Here is a 15,468-nt window from a genome sequence, read left to right as displayed (position 1 = left end):
TTCAAATAAATGTTAACTTTTGCATGAAAATTAGCATCAATATTCCTACACAGGATGCACAGAAATTTGGGGACATGAAAAAATGAATGAAAATTCTGGAGTTGCATCACTACAGTATATAATATCAATCATCATCATCATCATCGTTGTCGTCGTCGTCATCGCCGCCTTTCGTGCATGTGTGTGGTATGGAGGAGAAATCTATCATTCAAAGTGCCATTTCCATTTCATAGGCGTTCACAATAAGAGCGTGGACTTCCTCTGTGGTGACACCTGTCCATCAAATATAATATTAATTATTACTGGTAGGAGAAGTTGTTGAGTTGGTCATTTAAGCAGGCTACTTATTAACACCATTGATTTCAACTGCTGACGCGCCAAAGGATTATTATTATTATTATTATTATTATTGTGATTATTATTATTATTATTACAATTATTATTATTATTATTATTACTAATATTACGAATATTATTGTTATATTAGTGTACAGTAAGTGCGCATCTTGGAATGAATAGTTGACTTTAATAAATGGTCGAATCGAAATTACGTGCACGACACAAACACTTCAGAAACTGAGAAAAAATACATTAGGTCTAGAGTAAAAATACATTTTTCAACAGTGGGGAAAAGAACAACAATGGATAGAAACATGTTTTATAAGAATGGGAAAAGTCATTCAAACAAAAAGACTGTCGAAGAGTGGAAAACAAGTTCAGAACATCAGTAACTGAAAAGTATATGCTGACGTGGGAAATTCAGAACAGCAAGGGAAAAAAATCTTCAGGAGTGTAAAAGGTCATTAACAGTGCAAACAACTCTAAAATTGTAGGAGGGGGGACCCTGAAAAAAAACGAGGGGAAAAACTAGAAGAATGAGTGGGAGACGTTTACAAGTGAAAAAGAAATCAGGACATGGAAACAAGAAAACGTTTTTATTACAGTGGCGAACAAATGAGAAAGAATTTGAGAACAATCGGAAATTAATCAATCTCAAAAGAGTGGGGGGAACATTTTTTTAAAGTGAGAAGAAGAGCGTAAAATTGGTGAAACATTGGGAGCATGTAGTTACAAGTACTCTAAGGAGGTAATGTCTCTGAATAATGTAACTTTTATGCGCAAAATGTGTTTTTGTCACACAAAAAAGGGAAAAAAAAAGAGAGAAAGAATTGAGATCCGTCCCACTCACAACTCTAATGGATGACATTAGAAGCGACGCCCCTTTCACAACTCCCTCCCTCCTAACCTCCTTCCACCCCTCTTTCTGTCTCTCCTCCCTTCCTCCTTCCTACCTTCACTCAGTGCGTGAGTGGCGCGCATGTAGGCACTCATTGAAAGTGACTCTGATTACAAAGCTGCATGATCCAAAGCTTTTCCACGCTCCGCTTCTTGTCTTCACCCACTCCCAAGGACCATCTCCGTTACGCAACTCCGAAGTCCCCAGAAAAAGAAAAAAAAAATAAGAATACACAACGCGGAGAAGAAAGTCGTTTGGTTCCGGATCGGGAAGAAGAAAAACGCGCATCCTCACCTGCACTTGCAACTTTTTGGATCCCCGGTCCAGCTCCGAGTTCCCGACCAGAGTGTAATCCGTTCGGGCGCCGAAACTAACCAAGCCCAGCCCTGGATTCACTACTGCTGATCAATGGACAGAACCTCCTCGGTGGCCAGCAGCGCTACACACACGCCGTGAACCGTGAGTATGAAGGCGGACAAGTAGCCGCAGCCCTGCAGCCCGCGTGCACGACCACCAGCACCACGACCCCGAAAGGGAAACCAACCCGGCCGAGACTGACACACACAAACACACACACACACGCAGAAAAATACAGACAAAAACTCTGGAAATTGTTCTGCGCGTTCAAAAGTCAACCCCCTAGAAATATAACGCATCGTTTTTTTTAATATAAATTCAGGTCATTATTATCATTATGTAAATGATCGTTGCTTGTGAATATCATTATTAGATACGTCATTTGCATTAGTTTAAAAAAGTAAAAAAATAGCGTTGGAACGAACGATGTAAATGAACGGTAAAACTGCTATGCAACGATATTATTCGGCTTTAGATTTGACGCTAGAGATTTCACGCACAATTTATGTCATTATTGTATTATCGTGATAGTGTAATTACACTCATTTTAAAGTACATTTGCAGTGTTAAGCAGATTGCGTTGACGTGCAATAGAAAAATGTACAAGTGTAACTTTTACATGCGGCGTTTATGTGGACTGCAATTTGTAATATTTGTGCAAAAGCGTCGCGAGTCCACAGCAGTCCTTTTAAATTTAATCTAATTTGAAAGGGGAAAAATATTATTCTGATGTCAAGTGGTGGTTAGAAGTGACATTAAAAGTTTCTCGCCTCGGTGGCGAGATGATCGCAAAAGGCCTCCGTGCACGTGCGAATGTAACCTCCAAATTCACTAATCCTGCAACCCAAAATACAAACAATTGCGTTTGTATATGGTGTATCCAGTCCACATATAACTAACTTTTAAAAGATTAAATTTCATCGTGAACGGCATACCACGTACTTGCATCTATTTGACGTAAAACGGTCAATTTTGTTTCCTTCCAATTTGTTTTTAAAAATTTCGGTGCACTTTCGAGTTCCTTAAAAAAATAACCTGTATAATTAAGCCTCTCTGTTAAATCTCATGAAACTGAAATGATAATAATAATAATAATAATAATAATAATAATAATAATAATAATAACGCGTGACACGCGTTGGTAAAATACAGTTTCTACCAAGCGCTAACCAAGCCATCAAAATATATATAAGTTATGAAAATTATTTTAAAATATATATTTTAGTTTGCACAAACAATCAGAAAAACAAAATGGGAATATTTAGCTTTTATTAGTCCTTCACAATAAATGTTGAGACTTGAAAGTGAACATATAATAATATAATGACAATCACAGTGTAAATTCCGCGATGTTTCATTTCAGGACCCACCAGCTCCATTTCATTTAAATATCCTGATTGATGACCATCACAACAGATATCAACAATTCATACGAGCTTCACTAGTTGGGACTTTACTTATCACCATTCTCGTTTATTAGGGCGATTCTTTAAGTAATGCAGTGACATGTTTCAAAACATTTTGCAAAGAGAAAAAATTCTCATGTCTGTCATCCAGGTATTCATTTAGCATGACGTCTAATATGCGTGTAGTTTGCACCATGCAAGTGAGCATCACACTGAACATTGCTCCAAATATTTTGCTGAAACTATGAAGCTGCACGAGAGAGCCAAAACGTGATTGCAAAAGGCAAGCACAAGAATGGACAAATGACTATATTGACTGCCAGAAAATTGAGGCTATCTTTGCAAAGGCCGACACCTTATTATAACATAAACGGGATTAACAAACTTTGTACAGGATGTTACACTGTACACATACTTGTCCTTCTCTGTATACTGTTTTACTGTCACATCTTGTACAATTACTGCTTATTTTCCACACGTGTGCCACCAAGTGTGGTCCTTGGGAAGTGCTAGCAACTTGTGTGCGCGTGTGTGTGTGCGTGGGGGTGTGCGCGTGTGTGTTTGAGAGAGAGAGCGAGAAAGAGAGCTCGAAGGAACAAGAGAGTGGACAAAAGGGCTCTCATCTTTAATAGAGGGTGATGTGTATATATATATATATATATATATATATATATATATATATATATATATGTGTGTGTGTGTGTGTGCAGTGGTGGTCAAGCCTTCACCTGTGAGCCATATGCGTCCCACGAGAGCATTTCATACAGCCTGCCAGACAATTTCCAAATTCTAAACATGCATAAAAACTCAGAGGAAGCACAATTAAACATTTCATCCACAAATCCTCAAAACTGACTATGTGTAATCATATATGCAATGATATAATTAAACATTCATAACTTTTGTATTGGTCTCAAAGTAACTGAATTGGACCCTGATTGGTACAAGGTTCCCTGCCCGTTGTGTAAGAACAACACAACATGCATAATCTAAGCCAAAAATGTATCCGTGTGTGTGTGAAATGCAAACTTTTTTTTTCTTTCTTTCTTTTGTTTTCTTCTTCTTCATGCATGTCATGCAGACTCAGTGAGGCGCGTCACACGATTTGCGTACATATTGACAGCCATTTCTCCAGTTCCATCCCACCTCATTTTATCAGCACAGACAAGCATTAACCAATAGCTCCATAATGCGATAAAAGTGCATCTTGCTCAGGGAAGAGGGCTTCTTTTATCGCTGCTATCTGTGCTAATAATTGATAAGCTTCAATTGCTGCTCACGTAGGAAGAGATGAAGCAACTCTGTACTTGTACTGTTGAATATCTTCTGAGCCCACTTTTTCTCCTATTACATAACTTGTGCCTCTTTGCTCCATTATTAGTATTTGTCTACTTTTAAGTTTGTATCCAGGAAGTAATATTTCTTGACATGATATTTAAGGAGATGACCGACGCACTGGACATAAGACGTCCAGCAGTGGATGGTGGTGACAAATTACAAAGTTTAGAACTAACTTTGATAAATGAATAATGTGTGAGTTTGTGGTCACGTCTTCTCATACGCCAGGTGTGTCTGCAGTCTGCAGTCTGAGCCCCTTTTCTATCTGTTAAGTTGACTACAATGGATGGGCAACTTGCCTACCACACGATATGCCGAAAAGGCTAGATTCTTGCAATTTGACATCCATCTGTTTATAACGTGCGAGGTTCTAATTAGGTTGAAATTGGACAAAATCTCAAGCAGGTTTATTTTTTTCAAAAGGGCTAAATGACCCCAAAATGGCTGACTTTCTCTCTTTTCAGGCATAAGTTCTTGATTTTATTTTTGGTTCGTCTACTTATTGACCAGAGTTCAAGCAAAATTGTTTGGCATACAAATTATAACCCTAACTGAAGAGACAAAGATTCTTACCACATGCTCGGTCGGCCCGTAATAAAATCTCGGAGGAATTATCATAATAATAATAATAATATGATCATTGTGTGTTTGATTGCCATTTACCACTTAGCTCTTATTGTGAAAGTAATTTTTTAGGATTAAAAAAAAAAAAACACACACAACTGAGTGTTCCCTTAAACGATAAACTGGAAAATGTGACCTGAAGTTGAGCTTATCAAAAAGACATTATATGTCTCAGAGCAGATATGTAAGAGTGCCTCTTATCGCTGCTTTATTAACAGCTTTAACGATCACACGCCCTATTTGGCGGCTGATTCGGGGATGCGTCCGGTGGGCGATAACACTGTGAAAAGGTTGCTTGATTTCCTCGATGATGCAGCGTACGCGCCATTATTCACTTATCAAGTCGTAAAAAGATGGTACGAAAGGGGTTGCTCAACACGGCACATAAAGTACAGATTACCGTTTTTATCAGTCGCTGGATGTTTGGGTAATATCGCGCAGATAAATGAACATTATTATTTACGCGGAATGAAGTCGCGTCGTAACATTTCGATACGGTCGGATGACGGGCAGTGACTCAACAATTTTGCAGGATAATGACACTTAATGTGGCAACATGGCTCTAATTCTGACAAAAGGCAAATATGGTCGCCATGGTACTTTTGAGGGACATTAATAATTAAAATTCATTTCTGTTCATTCAGAAAGACTCAATTCACTCAAGTCTCAAGGACAAACATACATGGTTGTGTCCATGCTGCTTTTGTCACCTGCAGCGGAGGCGAGATGACCAACACGGCACGTCGTAGCACAAATACTGACCTATGGGATATAGCATGGCGCCACAGTGCATGCAGACTGTCGAAAAATAATAAGAAGAAAGCAAAAATCCAGACTGTTAGCATTGCTTGTAACTACATTGTGCCAAATAATCCGATTTACTGGTAATATTTTTTTGTTAGCAAAATCTACTGCTTGTCATTTTGCTGTGCCGAATGACTCATTGTCAACGCAACTAGTTGTTCCTTTATTTGAATTCTGGATCTTAAGTGGCCAGCATTCTGTCCCGTGGCTCAGCTGAACTCCGTGTTTGAATTCGTCGTCGTAAATATCGAACCAGTTTAACAGTTCTCGGTCTGACCATTACAGATTGGGGATGAAAAAGAACACATCCACCATTACAGGATAGAACATGAGGATACGCTTTGACAGACATCTGCTATTCGGCAGGATTCGTGTTAGGGTTGGGGTTAGGGTTAACCTTTAGCCAGATCTACACCAGATTGGTATGGCATGAGCAGGGGTGTCAAACTCATTTTTGTCGTGGGCCACATGGTAGTTATGGTGTCCCTCAGACGGTCATTAGGACTATGAAATGATATTATCACATATACACAACAAATTGATGTTTTGAAAATTAGAAGGCAGTAAAAATAATTGTTTGTTCAAATATTTTTCAACTTATTTCAAAGGATGGATTGGTAACAAAAAATGCTTACAATATCTCATATGTCAGTGTTGTTAAAAGTGAAGACAATTTGCAAGGGACATGAAATGTACGCACACAATATGTCTTCACAGGGCCTTTGCTGTAAAGCTCATTTGTCAAATTTGCTTTCATCGCAAGTTACACTTCTTGACCTTCACATAAAAAGATCAACGTGAAAATATGATAATCGCCCCACCCTCTAAATTTGGTTATTATAATTTTTTGGCTAGTTTTTAAATATGGTGGCGAACTCTTGTAGGCCAACATAAAATGGCCGGATCTGGCTAGGTGGGCTTGACTTTGATACCTTTGATGAACTTTACAGAATACAGGACTACAATTGTTTATCCCTGACAAGAAGGCCTTTCTTTAGGGTGACTTTGAGTCAGAATGCACAAAGTATTTTGGAATGTATCTTAAGGAAATCCAAAGCAAATTACTTGGTGGAGAGGCTCTGCACAGCCATCTTGGTGGTTTGTGGACGGGCATCGTCGGTGCTTTTCAAGGTATAATAACCCCACAAAAGCTTTTGTGCCAGCAAACAAACAAGCACCGGTCGTTTGGTGACAGATTGAACATTTTCGAATCGCAGCGGTCTGAGTCAAATACCAAAAGGTGATGTCATTGTTGGAGATTAGAGACCACGATGCTGGATGTTGATGATGATGATGTTGTGTGCAGGTTACAGTAGATGGCGAGATGTCGGCAACTAGCTAGCTAGCTCTTGATAGGCATCATCAAGATTCTACAACAGGTCAGGGCCTGTTATAAATGATATAGATACAATCTCCATGTTATTACTTTTGGAATAACAAGTCTCAGTCAGTCAGATCATTAAATGTTAAAGTTTATGACAACCCTTTAGAATCTAAACTTTATCTATAAAAAAAAGTGACATACTGTAATTTTCTTTCATAGTGCAAACCCGTGTTTAAAAGTATTTAAATGTCACTGGTAACAAAGTTATACTATTTTCTTTAAATGTAAAATAACATTTTATACATCCATTGAAATGGACTCAAAATGACATAGAAGAAAAAAAAGCTGTTCCTTGTGTGATGACGTTAACTATCTTGAGGACTGCAAAAAAAGCATTGTAATAAATGTATATATTTTGTGTAAGCCTGGTTCCAAAATGTCAAACACAAAGTCTGTTGTAACATATGTGAGTTATATTAATAATCTGAATTTTGCATTGAATTGCAAATGCATTTGCAAAATCATTTAAACAATTTAAAGACGTTTAAAAATCTACAGAAAAAGTAATAACATAATAATAATTTAAAAAAAACTTTGTATATATTCGATTTAGCTTTATCAGATAAAGATAGCATTCTGCTAGCCTGAATGCTAAAGCGTACTTTGAGGATGGATGATGTTAGCTATTAGCTTATGGAGTGCAAACAAACCTAAACATGAAACGCCAGTTCAATAACTTTTAATAAAGAAACGTGAAGATGGAGAATACTATAAATACGGTAATAATAATCATTGTTTAGCAAATGTTTTAAAATTTAGTGTACAGGCTCAGCCAATTCGCATAAGTATAGGGTTTGTGTTGGCAGGTATTTTGACAGTTTTGGGCAAAGCTTTCACAGCATTTATAAATTGGTAAATTTGTCTCAATGTTGAATGAGACCCTTCCATCTCTGCAAATGTATTCTGAATAAATAAATGAATATTTATGAACATTATTATCAGTGGAATATATTTATAAATGGAACAATTTGAATCAAACAAATTGGCTGATTAAAGGTGGCTGAGGCAATTGTTTTTCCATGCATGGTTTGGACAGCTGGTGCATGAAAAACTGCAGAGGGACTAAAAAAGTGTGAAGGGAGCACTTTCTAATCAAATGTTCATGAACGTCAGTTCAAACTATAAGCATGCATTCTCATTTGCTCTGACGAATCAATGGAAAAAGTCTGTCAGCTCAGTCACCCTCTCAAATCTCCATTTTCAACCTCAAATAGACAAACACTAGGCTGTGCGCTCTCTCTCTCTCTCTCTCTCTCTTTCTCTCCTCACTCATGGCATATGATCTTGCTCACCCATTCTTAGCCGCACATGCCAAAAGATAATGTCCAGGGGCCACCAGTGTAAACAAAAGACGTCCATTTGGCCCAAAGCAAGCTGCATTGGGGGTGGCACAGTTTCTAATGCATTAGCCTGTATTAGACACACACACTCATGTGTATACGCATACACACTCACACACACCCTCACGTGCACACACACACACGCACACACCCCCACGCACAAGCACACGCACCCCCACACACACCTATACACACAGACACATTTGCACAACCAAGTCTACACTAGTTGTTCATAAGGACATGACCACTTGAAAAATGAAAAAAAAAGAAAAAAAATTAAATAAAATAAATAAATATATTAAATAAATAAATATTTTTATCCATTTATTTATTTGAGGCTTTTTTAGCTATGTATTTCAGTTTTGAAATTGTCACCAATAGCTCCCAATGCATCATTGCGATATTTTGCGAACAATACTAAAAACATCTGCAAGAGATCGAATCAATAATTTCATTGAAGAAAACTTTTTGCCCAAAAAAAAGTGTAAAAATTGTTTGCATATGAAAACATAGCTACATACCCTGATAGACATAAATTCTCATCACAATTTTTCTTTCCAAATGTTGAAATTGTGCATTGCAATATCATATATGCTACTATGTGTTTGTCCCTAGCCTCTTTTTCTCTGGCTGGAGCTCCACTGGGGGTCTGGAAGAGGATGGAGAGAGGAGGGGAGAGTCCCGTCACGCAGGACAGTCCTGAACGCAGAGGGGGCAGCCCAGACCTTGGCAGCCCGCCCCCACCAGGCAAGAAGGGCCGCATGGAACTCAACGGCAGCCCCACGGGGCCCCGCCTACGGCAAAACGGAGCACCACTCAGACCCCTTGGAGGTATTAGGGATGGGGGGGGCACAAACGACCACGCACTTCCTAAAAATAAGCACTACAAAAAAAATGAGCAAAATACTGAATCCAATTTTCAATACATGTAAAGATCCACTATTTAACAACAAAGCGTTTGTAGCAAACACAATAACCACATAATTAGATTTTTTTTTCCCTAACCCAAACCCTCCTACATAAAAAATACACTTCAAGGTCAACAGAGAACTGCTGAGCAACTAAACATTAAGTGCAAAACCCCATTTTGTTAATTTTATTCACAAAAATCATCTCATTAAAAATATTGTTGAGGCACTATGATTCTACTGCATTGTCATCCCAAATCTGTCAAAAATTATTTGGCCTTTTCAAGATGGAGGCAGCATAAGACCCAGCACAAGCGCAACAAACTAATTTCTGCTATCTAGTGTTGAATGGTGTTATTACAGCTAAAAACTATACAGCAAACCCCAGAGGGGCAGGCGGTACGGACCGGGTCGACCAGTGAATAGCGAAAAATGTAAATTGAATTAATGTAAATAAAATGAAACTTAAAATGCACTTAATTTGTATTTTCTAAAAAAATATATAAAAACAGAATTTATAAACTTCCACAATCATTTTCTGTGACATAACGAGGTATGCGCCAGAAAAAAAAAAACGCCCCAGAAAAGTAGAAACAATTTTACAAATTTTGAAAAATAAGTTGAACAACTTCAGAATTTAAATTACTCACTGCACAGTCAACACAATTTATATGACAATGACAGTTAGATTATTTCTACTTCGATTAATTCCTTTTAGATTAGAGCATTGTTAAATCTGATTTCGCGGTTCCACTGTTCTATGAACTGCATTTGACCTTTGACCTCAAGCAGCTCTGTTCAGAAGGCAGAGAGGCAGTGTCACTTTAACACTACAAGGCGAGGAGGAAGGGGCTCAGCAAATAAAGATGATTGATTCATATAAACAAGATTTACGCAGACCACAGTGGATTATCGATCCAGTGTTCACGGACAGACTTATTCTTATTTATGCACATGTGCATGCTGCTGCCATATGTTTGCCCTAAATTTAATCCCAAAGAGTCTTTTCCCTTTGACTCATGCTAAAATTAGAAGGACATTTATACGTTTGGGCGATCCGCCCCAATATTTATCATATAACATTCCTGGGGTTCTTTTGCTGGAATGCCAAACATAAAATTGAGTGGTTTTGCGGCAACGCAGTGGTTTTCGGCACGAGTTGAAGAGGTTATCAAAGCAAGGAGGAGCTGAGATGGGACGGCTAGGAAGAGGAAAAAGGTGACGATGAAAGAGGAAGGGGTTTCCTGATGCAGGAATAATGACAGCGTCTTCCTTGAAGACAGGAAACTCGACGTGTCTCGGCCAAAACCACGCAGCCGCAGCAAAGACACACACACACACACACACACACACACACATCTTATTTTAAACCCCCCTCATACATATTAGAGGGATTAGAGGTTTGAGGCCACGTCGCATCATCCAAACCAGAGCATCCAGTGGCGAGCGAGGCCTGGCATGACAAGAACAGTGAGAGGGTGAGAGAGAACGAGAAAGAGAGAGAGAGAGAGAGAGAGAGAGAGAGAGAGAATGAGAGAGAGTGTCAGAGCGTGTTGACAGTTATATTTCCCTGTTGGGGAAAAATTCACTTACTCCAATTGGCACGGCACTCCGGTGTGTAATTCACTCCATGAGCGCCTGGAGGGCCCGCAAGTGGAGTGATTAATGAGGAGGAAATAGAAATATCGGAATTGACTGATTAAAACAATGAACTGGATGGATCTGAAGTGAGGCGGGTGGGTGGTGTGGGCTGTGGGCTAATGCATTATTAGTGCTGGGTCGCTGCCTAACGCTCTCCAGTCCATCATGCCCACACACACGGCTTTCATCTAGAGCCAGCTGACAGGTGGCTCCACAACAAAAGGCTTTGACGTATAGAAGAAAAAAAAGCTTATCACAGTTGACTTTTTGATCGACATTTCCGGAAGCAGAGAAGAACAAGTTCTTTTTGGTGTTTGGTTACATTGTGTTTCCATTCAAAATGGTCCCAAATGGTGCACCTTTTCATGATGTGAGTTCAGGATGTAGTCAGGGTGCTGTTGGAGGGCGGAGCTAGACACACCGCCAGCCGTTGATTGGCCAACAGACAAGTGTCTTTCTACTTCATGTAGTTGTTTGTTTTGGCAAACTGGAAAATTGCACGCTGTCAAGCTAGTATGGGTCGAGTCCCCAACTCGACTCCATTCCCTCCAGTCAAAAATCAAGCCTTTTCAGGGTAAGCGAGTCAGAGCTGTACGACGTCAGAAAGCTGGGCAGTATAAGATTAGAGGCTAAATTCAAACTGCAGTCAAAAAATAAATAAATAAAAATTACCACCCATATCTGCATTTTAGCCCCATTTGTGTTCCTAACTTTCACCAGAACTAATTCACAACACTTCAGAATGTGGCCTGAAAGAGCATAGATTTTCTTTTTTCATTTTTTTCTCCCTTCCTCTTTATCTTCTTAAATTCCAATTTTAGGTCTCATTTCTATTGCAAATGGTCCCAAAATTTCCAACCTGAAGCAATCCCACTATTCATGCCCTTTCATTTGTTTCAGAATGCAGCAATATACAAAACAAAGAGCTTTATATGCTCTCTGTACACTCTATTATATACCATGTTTCATAAATGTACGGTTCAAGAACAGAAACATTTTCAAGTGGAATTGTTTAATTTGGTTCAATGCGATGCTATTCGTTATGGTGTGACTGTAGCTTTTGTAATGTTTATTAATATTCCTGATGTCGGGCCAAAATCTCGATTTTGTAAATTAATATTTTTCACAAATCCATACCATATGTCAGTCCATATGTGCGGCTGGTACCTTTAGAAATTATTGACAAATCTAAAGTGTTGAGATTGTTTTGCTCTCTTCGATGATGGAATAAAAATATTTTGGGCGTTTCCTGAAAATTAATGATTTGGTTTCAGAAATATTTAGATGCCAGAAATATTTAACAATATATATATAATATAATATGTGTGTGTGTGTTTGTGCGTGTGCGTGTGCGTGCGTATGTCTAATAGAAGTTTTTTTTTCTCATTCCTTCTTCCGGTAGGTCTGATGATTCCCGTCTTCTGCGTGGTGGAGCAGGCGGATGGAGGGCTCCAGGCCGACGGATGCGACGGAAGGGAGGAGCACGCGGAGTTTGTACTGGTGCGGAAGGACATTCTCTTCTCCCAGTTGGTGGAGACGGCGCTGTTGGCCCTTGGCTACTCGCACAGCTCTGCCGCACAAGCCCACGGTCAGTGTCATACCCCTTTTATATTACTTTCTACAATTTGGATTTGTGAGTTAATTGTGGCTGAGCAGTCGTTGGAAGTGCTTGCCAAACAAATGCCTGGACTGAGCGCATGAAACCTTTTTTTCCTGACTAAAATCCACAGTTATCCTTGACAGTTCTTCAAGCCTCTTGCTTTGTCATTGTCAGTTAAGCGTTTTGGTGAAACGTATCTCACAGGCGCAGATGGGTGTCAGTGTTTGGTTGAGAGGAGCCTTAACAAACACTGTCCTGTCACAATGAATATATAAGTTCTTTTTGCTCTTCCAGTCGACCTGAGTGCTGGCAGGCATGTTGCAGCGCCATGTGGTACTACAGTACGGTTCTCTAAATTCAGATTTGCCTGTATAATGGAACGATCACTTCAAAATCTGCCCGGCTGCAGACTGTATTACATCAAGCAGAGGGTACCACTAACAGTGTTTATGATGTAAACTGCATTGCAACAATGACACGATACTGATAGTGTTGACAGTTAAAATTGTAGTTTTCTAGTGAGTACACATAATCTACTGGAAGGTTTTACAGTAGAAACTTTACTGTCACAGCGAGCACACTGGAAACCAGTGAATCTCAGCTAGTGGGTCAGGATCTAAAAGTGGGTCTCGGAAGAGGACCGCTTGTAAAAAAAAAGTGACATTCTGATTTTTTTCAGCGCAGTACTGAAGCATACCAAATTCCCACATAGAACATATAATATTGGGTAAGTGTCAGGAAATGTTACTCATTTGTACTCTAGTCCAAAAAAATAAAATAAATACAGTGCAGCTCAGCTTTTGGCGAGCAGACGGCATAGCTAGCAATATGTTTTTGGCTGTATGTCAAATATCGTTTAAAAATTTGGGCACAGTGCTGTTACGCTTACATTGGGCAGGTGTGGGCAAACTACGGCCCAGGGGCCACATGCGGCCCGTTTACCGTTTTAATCCGGCCCGCCAAGCTTGAAAACAATTAAACGAATACACATTGCTAATGTTTTATTTTCTAAATACTGTGGTGTGTCAAAGACATATATTTTGTTGTAATGCTTTTGTTCACTTTCATTTAAAATTAAATGTATTTTTTTTCTGCTCCTGGAGGCCCTCTGTCAAATTTTAGAACCCATTGTGGCCCACCAATGAAAATGTTTGGCCTCCCCTGACATTGAGTCACAGTGTGTAGACAGACATACTGAATGTTTATATTGTGTTTAAGGCAGACAATGAACTGTTTACGGCAGACGGGACAACTGTCAGCGGATACAGTACCGCTCGTGTGTTGAAGCATTTTTACCGTTTATTTACACAGGACGCTGTCCTGTTACAACAATTAAAAGTCATCAGTCACTGTATTGTAAGGTTACAAAAGTCAATATTACAGTGGCACCAATATGTTTGGCAAAGCCAAGACAAGAAGAGTCAACAACAAAATGTTGGATGGGAATGTGTTTGTGTGTGACTGCTAAGTATGTGTAAAGATTGCATATGAAGGAGAACAAAAGCAAAGCTGCCAAGTGTTGCACATATGGTAGTCGTCTCCAAAAGGACAGTGACCCCCGTCCTCCTGCATGCACAACATAGTACTGATGTAAAAACAAAAACAAACAAGTGGCAAATTTATTGTCAGGACACTTTCCATCTGTTAGTAATCTTAACCCAAATGTTTGCATGTGTCATCGGCCGCTGGTCCTGTTCAATTTAGCCGATGCATAAATACACGCGCTTCTAATGTGATCGAGTTTGTCGTTTTCTTCCTGGCTTGTAAACACGGTGGTGACGCTAAATCCGCTTTTACGACCTCAAGGCCAGCGCTTCTTTTCAGGCCTGCAGCTCACCTGGCGAAGATTTGTGAACACTGACATGCGCTGGAGGCAGCTTACAATGTCACAAAACCCCCAAAAATGACATGAATAAAATCATCCAAAACCACAATGGAAGAAAGTTCTCTCCCTGGTTTCACTGAAACAGAGCCTCTATATAAACTTTGAACCCTCCAAATGAGTTGCAATCCTACAGTACATGAACAAAAAACAAAAAATGCTATTGGTAGGCTACGTAACGCTATCAATTAGAGGTAATTCATTTTAAAAAATGTATTTCACAACATAATTGTTCGAGATAACTGCTCATTCTTTTTCTGGTCATGTCACATTTGCATGACCACTTGTTTGGTAGTAATGTAGCCAAAAGAGTACTGGTACTTTATTCTAGTATGACACAAGTAAAAGTAAAAAAAAAAAAAAAGATCATGAACGTCAATAGACGAAAATAACGAAAACAATAACACTTAAATAAAAAAATATATTTATATAAATTAAGTCTTTATGAATTAGATGCAAATTCCGCTGCAAGAAACACTCATGAAACCTGGCAAAGATGACATAGAAAACCACAATGTATTTTCTCTAGATGTGTTCTTGTAGGCTGAAATGTGGACATTTTTAGGCAGACACAGATTAAAGCAAACAAATCCTGCATGCTGTTTTTTCTGCCATGTCACCTAAATTAGTCACTTTGTAAACTTTGCTTCTCTGGGGAGGCTATGTGTGCGGTCACATGACTGCCCAGCTTTGTTTGATTGGTGAAACGGAATCAAACATCGCTCGTGGTTACATTGGATTGGCGAAAGAGGATCACTTGACAGGGGCCGACGCGGAAGTATCTGGCGGACCAAAAAACATGCGCAAGCAATAACACATACGAATAAAAGTAGCAAGAAGAAAGTATGTCAATTTAATGGCATAAACAGCGATTCTTCTAAACAAAAATACTCATGTAAAAGTAAAAAGTTATACTCTGACAGTTCAAATCAGTCCAAAACATTTTG

General features: G+C 39.1%; 1 protein-coding gene across 3 annotated transcripts in view; it reads left to right on the top strand.

The window, feature by feature from the left end:
• Window positions 1–1,299: 1,299 nt before the first annotated feature.
• The window catches only part of satb2 (SATB homeobox 2), a 38,043-nt gene continuing 23,874 nt past the window's right edge, over window positions 1,300–15,468 (top strand). For all 3 annotated transcript variants that reach the window (XM_088315562.1, XM_088315561.1, XM_088315563.1), the window contains exons 1-3: window positions 1,300–1,696; window positions 9,106–9,321; window positions 12,442–12,627. In XM_088315562.1, the coding sequence (XP_088171688.1) occupies window positions 9,150–9,321; window positions 12,442–12,627 (358 nt within the window). In that variant the 5' untranslated portion in view covers window positions 1,300–1,696; window positions 9,106–9,149. The remainder of the gene's footprint in view (window positions 1,697–9,105; window positions 9,322–12,441; window positions 12,628–15,468) is intronic.

The sequence above is a fragment of the Idiotropiscis lumnitzeri genome, chromosome 14, assembly GCF_059441095.1.
Source record: "Idiotropiscis lumnitzeri isolate Australia: NSW breed Sydney's pygmy pipehorse chromosome 14, RoL_Ilum_1.0, whole genome shotgun sequence".
NCBI classification, from domain to species: Eukaryota; Metazoa; Chordata; class Actinopteri; order Syngnathiformes; family Syngnathidae; genus Idiotropiscis; species Idiotropiscis lumnitzeri.
This window is presented reverse-complemented; position numbering and strand designations above follow the sequence as displayed.